This window comes from Alligator sinensis, unplaced genomic scaffold, assembly GCF_000455745.1.
Source record: "Alligator sinensis unplaced genomic scaffold, ASM45574v1 scaffold619_1, whole genome shotgun sequence".
NCBI classification, from domain to species: domain Eukaryota; kingdom Metazoa; phylum Chordata; order Crocodylia; family Alligatoridae; genus Alligator; species Alligator sinensis.
The window spans coordinates 1,368,870-1,379,223 of NW_005842134.1; the positions used below are offsets into that span (position 1 = coordinate 1,368,870).

The 10,354-nt window shown below is 47.5% G+C and overlaps 1 protein-coding gene across 1 annotated transcript in view; it reads left to right on the top strand.

The window, feature by feature from the left end:
• RPS4X (ribosomal protein S4 X-linked) overlaps nt 1-8,893 on the top strand; it is a 15,669-nt gene extending 6,776 nt beyond the window's left edge. The window contains exons 5-7 of the mRNA XM_014520633.2: nt 749-920; nt 7,692-7,849; nt 8,723-8,893. Of these exons, the coding sequence (XP_014376119.2) occupies nt 749-920; nt 7,692-7,849; nt 8,723-8,824 (432 nt within the window). The 3' untranslated portion in view covers nt 8,825-8,893. The remainder of the gene's footprint in view (nt 1-748; nt 921-7,691; nt 7,850-8,722) is intronic.
• Nucleotides 8,894-10,354: the final 1,461 nt, after the last annotated feature.

The window sequence follows — 10,354 nt, forward strand, 5'->3', positions numbered from 1 at the left end:
GGGGGGGGCGTTGATCTGTCCCCACCATGCCCCTTCCCTCCCTCCTCCCACCACAATGGTCTCACCAGCTGCACACAGCTCTCCTCACTGCCTGAGTACTGCTCTGCGGCTGCACGCATGCACAAGCATTTATCTGCCAAATTATTGGCTTTATTAGGCCAATTTCCATTATAGACAATTTTCTTTATAGTGGTACCAATCTGATATCAGACTGATGTATCAATGCACCTCTATTTGTGACTTTCAGCCTCTGAATGTGTGGGACGTAAAAGTAGCGTTGGGTACTGGCAAGAATGAAAAAAGTCTGTACCTGGGGCTTTCTGATAGATGGCCTTTGCATTGAAAAGGCAAGTGTAATCGAGTTGTCTGTCCTGAGACTAACCTGAATTGTCAGTAGAAACCACTCTACAGCAGTGGTTCTCAACTGTTTTAGACTCAAGGTGCACCCCACGTTCAGCTTTAGGCACCCATAGGAAAATGCCAGTTGTTACTTTTCACTTGTTTCTTGACTACAAAAAAATGTCAGAACAGTTCCTCTGTTGCAAAGAACTTAGATAAGCCCTTCCCTGGTATAAGTGGCTGTTAATAAAGCCTGTTAGGGAGTTGCCTTGGAGTTGAGCATGGTCTCCATGTTTGATCTATTCAGTAGCTCTGATAATGCTATTTTTAAACAAGGTTAGGCTCTGCTGTGCTGTAAGGTATAAGCCTGGTTCTGTGCACACTGATGGCTTCTGCTTTCTGTTTACAGTACAAGCTGTGCAAGGTGAGGAAGATCTTTGTGGGCACTAAAGGAATCCCTCATCTGGTGACCCATGATGCCCGCACCATCCGCTACCCAGACCCCCTCATCAAGGTGAATGATACTATCCAAATTGACTTGGAGACTGGCAAAATCACAGACTTCATCAAGTTTGACACAGGTATGTGCTTCCATTTCCTCTCTTACCCCAGTCCTCTGCTCTGACTAAAAACTTGTTGGATGGGGCAGAGAGGGGTTTTTGTGATAACTTCTACTGGACCTGTTGTATAGTTGGAAGAGTTGTTGGACAAGTTTTTGGCACAGAGTACCTGTTGGGAGATGAGGATGTCAGTTAAATTTAACTAGCTGGCATTCCCCTTCAAACAGGAGAAGACAGCTGCATATAGCTGTCTCAAGGCCTTGTTCAATTGGCTTTTTTGAATCATGTGTCTGATTAAAGTTGCCAGTAAATGCAGCATGCATGTGCGCAGCTGCAGCATGCACGTGGCCAGGAATGCAGCCCAGAAGCTTGGAGAGAGCAGTGTCTAGCCAGTAAGTCTGTGGGGGAAAGGGGCATGAGGGGGTAGATTGAATTCCCCATGGTGAGGGAGGGAGTGGGGCTGGGACAGGGGCTTGCCCAGCTGGGGTTTGCGGGGTGCAGAACAGAGCTGTGGGTGGCTCGTATGGGGTGGGGGAGGTCTGCAGCTGCCTGCATCCCTGGGGAAGGCATGTGCCCCGTGGATCTGTGCATGAAGTACTCAAGGCCAGGCTCTTCTCAGTGGGGTTGGGGGGGCACCGAGCTGGGGCTGTGCTTGGGATTGGGAGTGGGACTACAGGGTGGGCTACAGCCACCCTAAAATTCACTATAGCCCCACCTCCCAGCACTAGCACTGCTGGCACAGCCCTGGCCTGGCCTGGCCCAACCCCCCGCCCCCCCCAAATCGTGGGAAGAGCCTGGTTCAGGCCCAGCTCAGAGTGTGCAGTGGCCTTCCATAGAGCAGGCAGTAGGATCTGTGGGAACAAAACTAGTTCTAGTTTTTCAAAGGTGGAAGGGAAAGTGGAGGCTTTGGTTCCAGGCTTCTGATGGAATCAGAACTGCAGTCAAGATCTAGACTAGTGGTTCTCAACCTTTTTTAGACTCCAAGCCCTTTAACTTGAGCAAGTTGAGTGGCCCTATTTCAGAAACTGCTGATTACAGTGTTTACCCCCTTGTGCAGGACTGGCTAGTGGGGAGGAAAGGTGGGAGCTCCAGTCAGCTCCGTCCTACTCCTCACTTACCTCCCGGGTAGCACCCTTGTTGAGAATCGCCAGTTGAGATTCATCACACAAATTCAGTGTTCCCTGTTTCAGTGATCATCTGCAGAGCCAGATGCAAGTTTCTTGATATGTTTGAAGGGTCTAGGGTTTTTTCAAGCAAGGTGGCATTTACAAAATGCGGGTTGCAAAAAAATCGTGTAGTCTTTAAATGAAACTCCTGGGTAATTTGGTGATTTCTTCACTGACAGTGCAGGGAGCTTTTTATACTGAGAAAAGAAACTAGACTAGCTGGACTCTTGAAGAAAGAGCCTGATGCTTTTGTCCTGGAAGAGGTGTGGCGTCTTCTCTGGCTAGAGGTGCTGCTTTTCTAGCACTTTAGAAACCTTGAGGGCTGGCTTTGGTCAGGCTTAGTGTGCAAGGCCTCCATTGTTTGGTGTGGGAAGAGCTGAAATGCCAGGGCTTGCATTTCATTCTTTGGTGTTGAGGCTTCCATCTGAAGCAGCCCTGTAGTTCAGTGTATTCCGTCTGTGCTTGGTTGAAATGGAAGGGGCATTATATAAGCAGGGTGACTTCTGCCTTTGGAAACAGACCTAAATGCATCACTAGGGTTGAAGGGTAAGAACCCAGTAGTGAATGTGTGTATATGCTGGAGGAGCTGAAAGCAAATGTTCCAGATGTTTGCAGAAGACACCAATTCCCACACAAGGGCGGGGAATAGTAGGTATGCTGAATGGTAGGGTTAGGATTCAGAGGGACCTAGACAAATTGGAGGATTGGGCCAAAGGAATTTCATGAGGTTCAGCAAGGACAAGTGCAAAGTCCTGCAATTAAGATGGAACAGTCCCATATACCAGAACAGGCTGGGGGCTGACTGGCTGGGAAGCAGCTCTGCAGAAAAGGACCTGGGGGTTACGGTGGACAATAAGTTGAATATGAGCCAGCATTGTGCCCTTGTTGCCCAGAAGGCTAACAGCATAATGGGCTGCATTGGTAAGTCAGTTGCCAGTAGGTCAAGGGAGGTGATTATTCCCCTCTATTCAGTACTGGCGAGGCCACGCCTGGAGTACTGGGTTCAGTTTTGGGCTCCCCACTACAGAAAGGATGTAAATAAATTGGAGAGAGTCCAGCGGAGGACAACAAAAATGGTGAGGCGGCTGCTAGACATGACTTATGAGGAAAGACTGGGAGAACTGGGCTTATTTAGTCTAGAGAAGAGGAGACTGAGAGGAGACTTAATAGCAGTATTCAACTACTTGAAGGGGGGTTCGAAAGAGGATGGAACTAGGCTATTCTTAGTGGTGGCAGATGACAACAACGAGCAGTGGTCTCAAGTTTCAGCAAGGGAAGTTTAGGCTAAATATTTGGAAGAATTTTCTTACTAGGAGGGTAGTAAAACACTGGAACAGGTTACCCAGAGAGGTGGTGGAAGCTCCATCCCTGGGGTTTTTCAAAATCTGGTTAGACAGAGCTTTGGCTGGGATGATCTAGTTGGGGATGGTCCTGCTTTGAGCATGGGGCTGGACTAGATGACCTCCTGAGGTCCCTTCCAACCTTAACTTTCTACAATTCTATGAAACACGTGCCAGTTGAAGAAATACACTTGCAAGGTGTCACACAGTTGTGTGCTTGAACTACTTTTAATGGCAGTGCATAGATTGCAGCTATTCTACGAACACCCTGTTCTCCATTGCAAGAGAGATGCAGTCACATCCAGTGTTGCTTTGGGTCACTGCCAGGTGAAATAATGGATCTCACAAATAAGGCATCATTCCACTCTGTGCTTCTAAAGTTTGCCCACCTTGTCCTGATGGTTCCTAAAACTTGAGGATCTCTTCAAAAAGCAGTTCTGCTTTTTAGACAGTTTAAGCTGGGTGAATGAAGTTACTGATACTAGGTACTGTTCAGGTGTATCATATTCACGTTTATGAAAACATCAGCCTTAAGCTGTTTGCATTTGGTGAAACGTTATAAATCAGCTGTAGTGTCTGTGCTTGGAATTGCAAAGGCCTGAGGCGTGCCATTGTTGGACAATCTGCCCAGTAGTAGGAGGTGTCTCTTTGGTGCTAATTCATAGATTTCATAGATATTAGGGCCTGGAAGGGACCTCATGAGATCGAGTCCAACCCCTGCTCCATAGGCGGGAAGTCAGCTGGGACCAAGTGACCCTAGCAAGAAATATATACACCTGTTTTTTTTAAAGAGTCCAGAATACGTGCTTGCACCACCTCTGGGGGAAGCTTGTTCCAGACCCTGGACACACGCACCATAAAGAACTTTTTTCTTATGTCGGCCTTCCTGGAGTTTATGGCCATTAGACCTTGTTATTCCTTGGGGAGCTCTGGTGAACAGCTGTTCTCCCAGGTCCTGATGTACCCCCTTATGTAATTGTAGGCTGCCACCAAGTCCCCCCTGAGCCTTCTCTTCTCCAGACTAAAGAGTTCCAAGTCCCTCAGCCTCTCCTCATACAGCCTTCCCTCCAGGCCTTGGATCATATGAGTGGTTCTCCTCTGGACTCTCCCAAGCTTCTCCACATCCTTCCAGAAGTGGGGGGCCCAATACTGGACACAGTACTCCAGCTGCGGTCTAACCAGGGCCGAGTAAAGTGGGAGGATGACTTCCCTGGTTTTGCTTGAGATGCATCGGTGGATGCACGCCAGAGTTGGTTAGCTTTGCTAGCCACAGCATCACATTGGTGGCTCATATTCATTTTGTGGTCAGTCAAGACCCCCAAGTCCCTTTCGGTCGTGGTGCTAGCGAGTGTAGCACTGTCGAACTTGTAAGTATGTTGGGTGTTCTTTCTACCGAGGTGCAGCACCTTACACTTCTCTGCATTGAAGGCCATCAGGTTATGGTTGGCCCACCTTGAAAGCGGCGAGGTGGAGCACCTTGCACTTCTCTGCATTGAAGGTCATCGGGTTTTGGTCAGCCCACCTTGAGAGTATGTCCAAGTTGGCCTGAATCTTTAGCCTGTCCTGTGGTGTTACCACCCTCACCCATAATTTGGTATTGTCCGCGAACTTGGCCAGTTCACATCTGACTCCCAAATCCAGATCATTGATGAAGATGTTAAAGAGTACTGGCCCAAGTACCGAGCCCTGAGGAACTCCACTGGTAGCCTTGTACTACATTGATTTGCTCCCTTCAACTAGTACTCGTTGGGTCTGACCCCGTAGCCAGTTGCCTAGCCATTGGACTGTATGATGATCAAGGTGACAGTTCCCCAGTTTAACCATGAGGACATTATGGGGAACTAGGTCAAAGGCCTTCTTGAAGTCCAGATATATAACGTCCACGTAATCTCCCTTGTCCAGGGCACATGTTACCTGGTCATAGAAGGAGATGAGGTTGGTCAGGCAAGACCTGCCAGTCACAAAGCCATGTTGGCTGGTATTCAGAAGCTTGCCTTCAGTTAGTCTGGCATTGATGGATCCCTTGACAATTTTCTCCAGGATTTTTCCAGGGACGGAATTCTGACTGATTGGTCTATAGTTCCCCGGGTCCTCCTTCCTCCCTTCCTTGTAGATAGGGATCACGTTGGCTCTTTTCCAGTCGTCCGGGACATTGCCTGAGCACTACAATTTTTTCAAATATCCCTACCAAGGGGGATGCAATGATGTCTGCCAGCTCCTTCAAGACCCTCGGGTGCATTCCGTCTGGGCCTGCCGACTTGTGAACGTCCAGTTTCTCAAGGTGTTCCCTTACCTGATCCACATCGATTTGGGGCCCGTTGCCGGCTCCTGGATTGGTTTGTGCCATTCCTGGCAGTGTGATCCTCCTGGGAGGGTGAAAAACTGATGCAAAAAAGTCATATAGGAGATTGGCTCTTTCTTGGGCAACAGAAGTTAGTTGCTCTGTTGAATCTCTCAGGGGCCCAATCCTTGTTCTTTTTCTGACTTCCCATGTATCTGAAGAAGGACTTTTTGTTGTCCTTGATTCATGTAGTTAGCCTCAATTCGGTTTGTGTCTTGGCTTGTCTCGACCACTCTCTACAGGTGCAGGCGAGTGCAGAGTAATCCTGTTTGGTAATGCTTCCTGTTTTCCAGCTGGTGTAAGCTACTTTTTTGAGCTTAATGAGGTCCAGCAACAGTTCCTTATTCAGCCATGGGGGCTTCCTTGCCCGTTGACTGCATTTTTTGTGAGATGGTATGGCTTTGCCCTATGTTTCAAGGATTATATTTTTGAGAGATGACCATTCTTCGTGTACTCCCTTTTCTGGGGGCTTATGGCCTCTAATTGCCTGACTGACCAATTTTCTCAGTTTGTAAAAGTCAGCTTTCTCAAAGTTAAGGACATCTTTTTTACTGAGGGGTTTGCCTGCTCTTTGGTGAACTAAGAAGGTGACCAGTTCATGGTTGCTGTCACCAAGCTTTGCCTTGATCCGCAGATCGCTAACCAGGTCCTCCCCTTTGGCCAGGACCAGATCAAGCAACGCCTCTTCCATGGTTGGCCCATAGACCTCCTGGGTTAGGTCGAGGTCATCGATGCACGTGAGAAAGCTACACAACCTGTCAGATTTAGCCGTGCACTCATCCCAAGAGATGTCTTGGAATTTGAAGTCCCCCATGACGATTGTGCATTGGGAGCGCGCGGCTTTGAACAGTTCCCTATTGAATTCCCAATCTAGTCTTCCTCTTGGTGGGGAGGTCTGTGATAGACTGCTACAAATAAATCAGCCTCCCCATGTTCTCCTCGTATCTTGACCCAGAGGGTCTCAAGACGCCCTTCCTGGTTTGGAAACTCAATCTGCAGGGAGGTGAGCTGATCCTTGATGTAGAGAGCAACCCGCCCCCCCCTCCCTTCCCCATATGGTCTCTCCTATATGAGGTGTCTACTCTACTGCCACCGACCAATCATAGGTGGAGTCCCACCAGGTCTCCATAATTCCTATAAGGTCATAGTCATTTTCGCTATGAGAAGGGCCAGTTCTTCATGCTTATTTCCCAAGCTCCTGGCATTTGTGTACAGGCAGTTAAGACTGCCATGAGAAGTCCAGTGCTTTCCTGAGGGGTTAAGTCGGACCTTTCCTTGGGCTGCCCAGGTTATTGGTAGTGCAGCTGAAATGACCTGTGCTAGAACTGTTAGTAGACCGCCCGTCCCCCAGCGGTCTCAGTTTAAAGTCCTGTCAAGAAGGTCATCCATTCAACTGAACAGAGCATCTTTTGTGTTGAATGCATAGTTACTTAGTTTGCTCTGACTTGGTCAGGTTTCTGTTTACTGTTACGTAGCCTGGGAACAGGAAGGTTAACCTGCACCATACTCATTATACCACAACAGCCCTGCAGTCCAGGGGTCTGCAGCAACTTGCAGCTTGTGAAGGTGTGATCCAGCATGGGGGATTGGTGGCAAAGAGCTGTGCTTTGATGTGCTGCTTGTCCTCTCTAGGGATCCTGTTACACAGTGTCTGAGTTCTCCTCGTTGCAGAGGGGTTGGGTATCTGCAGCAAGAGAGTGCAGGCAGCCAGTTGCTTGGGGGTAGGGGTGGAGGCTTCTGGTCTGGAGCCACAGCAGGGTTGCAGGCTCCAGCCTGTGCCCGCAAAAAGCTGCTTAGTCCTGCTGTAATCTGTTTGGAGCATCTCGTCTCCAGCAGTGGTCTGCACATGACCCAGACAAGCAGTGTACTTTTGTCACAGGGGCTCTCTGACATGGGTGTACATAGGCTGTTAAATATTGTTATTTCTGCCTTTCCTTCCACCTAGGTAACCTGTGCATGGTGACTGGTGGTGCTAACTTGGGCCGTATTGGTGTGATCACTAACCGAGAGAGACATCCTGGCTCATTTGATGTGGTTCACGTGAAGGATGCCAATGGCAACAGCTTTGCCACCAGGCTCTCTAACATCTTCGTTATTGGCAAAGTAAGTATGAGCTAATTGGACCTGGGGTGTTTTTCCTGCCCTGAGGGAGGCTTGCAATAAAGAGACTTCTTGTTGGACAAGTGTGGGAGGAACAAAGTGCAATGCTAGAAAGGGTTACTAATTGGAACACACGCTGCACAAAGCTACTGCTTCTGCAACAGCTATTTAGCTTAAGCCATGCATTGACTTAGGGCTGCTGTGGCCCTCCCTCCTGCCCCATGTGGTCCCAGTAACCTACAAGCCGAGGCTATCTTTGCAAAGACAATTTAATGGTAAGGTAAAGATTTTCATTCAAAAGCTCAACTGCTGCTTAAATGTGCAGAAGCAGCTGGATGTGACTGAAAAGTGATCTCGGGCTGTGGTTGTGAGGCTCAAGCTGAGCAGGTCCTTTCATGAAACCTGTTTTGCCAAGAATTACTGTGACTCCTCTTCAGTTGAACTCTTCAGATCTGATTTAATGTGGCTTCTAATCAGCCAGTGAGTGTAGCTTTTTAAACAATAATATTGTTTGTTATTAGAAATCTACCTGCTCTTCAAAAATTGTCCGACTCGGATTTTGTCTAAACACTGTACTTGTCTCTTAACTAATTTAAACTTGCAAATCCTGGTGTGGATGCTGCCATTTTGGTTTGAACACCATGGATCCATTTAGCTTAAATCTGTTCTGAATTGACTTACAGCAGTAAGCATTTATGCAGACTTTTGTATGTGTTTGACTTAATGGCAGAACTTGAATTGATGTTCACTTCTTCATAAACAAGTCCAAAGACAATGTTCCCTCAAGTGAGAGGGAAGGCCTGTGAGGGTGGGGAAGCACTATTACCCTAACAGTGTCTTGCTCTATGACATCATGATTCTTTCCTCCTGCTTTAGGGTAACAAGCCATGGATCTCCCTGCCCCGTGGAAAGGGAATCCGTCTGACCATTGCCGAAGAGAGAGACAAGAGACTGGCAGCCAAACAGAGCAGTAGTTAAACCCTCAGATATATGGACTGACAGCAGGTCACTTCCTCTTTTTGTCAAATAAAACCTTTACAAACAAAATGCTGCCTGTTTCTCTTGAATTACGTGAGTTTTGTCTGAGGTTTGCCCCTGAGGGTCTGTGGCTCTTACTACTTTGCCATAGTAGCAGGCAGTGCTGGCAGTGCAGTCTCAGTAACTGATTGCCCATCTGTTAATTCAGTCTAATCCCTCTTAGAGTTGGCCTGCCACCCCAAAAGCAAATGGGGTCAGCTTGTGTTTCTGCACAGTAGCATCTTCTCATACCTACTAGTTTTCAGGGTAGCCCTCTATAACTAGCTAGAGTGGAAGAGGCAGCAAATGCAGAAAAGAGTTTGTAAGCAAATTGCTGCTGCTCAAGATGTAGGTTTATAGTATCTTGTCCTTGTCATAACCCAATGATTTTTAGTGCCTTGGCACAGTGGAATTTTCCCGCCACACTAGAGCTTCTTTGCATGGTGGAGTTTTCTGCTGCAGAGAGTAAACTCCGGTGCAAAAGGGTTCCCGCCATTTGTATGTAAGTTTGCACCCCATTATTGGCTGATTCTAAATTATTCCTACTTAAAGACTAGTAATTGGCTCGCTAGCCGTATAAAAATCCGCGCGACTTCTGCCCAAGTCGGAGAACTTTGAGCACGCTGCAGAGTGACTTAAAAGAATTCCTGACTCGTGGCAGAGCGAATCAGTAGCCTGATCAACTACCGATTTTTCTGCCCGTCGCCGAGCGCTTATCCCTGACGTACCCTTCCCCTGCATGCCCGGTTCGTCTGTGGACTCACTGGCTCGGGTTCTTGCCAGTTGGAGCAACTCGTTGCAACTGCGTAAGCAGCCTTTACAGCCTATGTCGCGGCCACCAGCGGCGTAAGTAAAAATTATTTTGCAACCAATACGCTGTCTCGCCTCTCCATCCACCAGCCCGCCTGACGTTCGCTTAATTAACCAGCATTTCCCTCGGTCGGTTCTTCCCGGCCGAGACAGTCCTATCCTTTTTCTAAATCTGAGCAAATTTATGGTAAATTTGGACTGATTAAAACCAGAAAGGCTTATATGAATACAGTTTGGGATAGGGCTCCAAGTGGCTGCAGAAACAAGCATTTTTAAAGATAATTATTAATAATTATTATTTTAATAATAATGGCTTACAAAGGACTTAACATCTGGTACTTGCCCTCTTCTGCTCCATAATCTCAGATGGAGAGTGCCTGAGGAGGAGGATCTAATTTTTGTTACTGCTGTTTGTGGTGGTGTTTTTTTGGTTTTTTTTTAAATTCAGAAATATAAGGAGCATCAAGCCTGGTCTTTCCTATTGGCTTGTTGTCTTGGCCATCACATTAGTTGTGGGCTTTTTTTTTACATATCTAGTGCTAATACTGAACCTGTAGCAAATTAATTCTGTGTATGTTTGTGAGACCCCTTCTACACATGCATGTAAAGGCACAATTAGATCTAATGTGTGATCCATACAGGAGGAGGATTTCAGGAGGCACTATTGTGGGATTGTACATT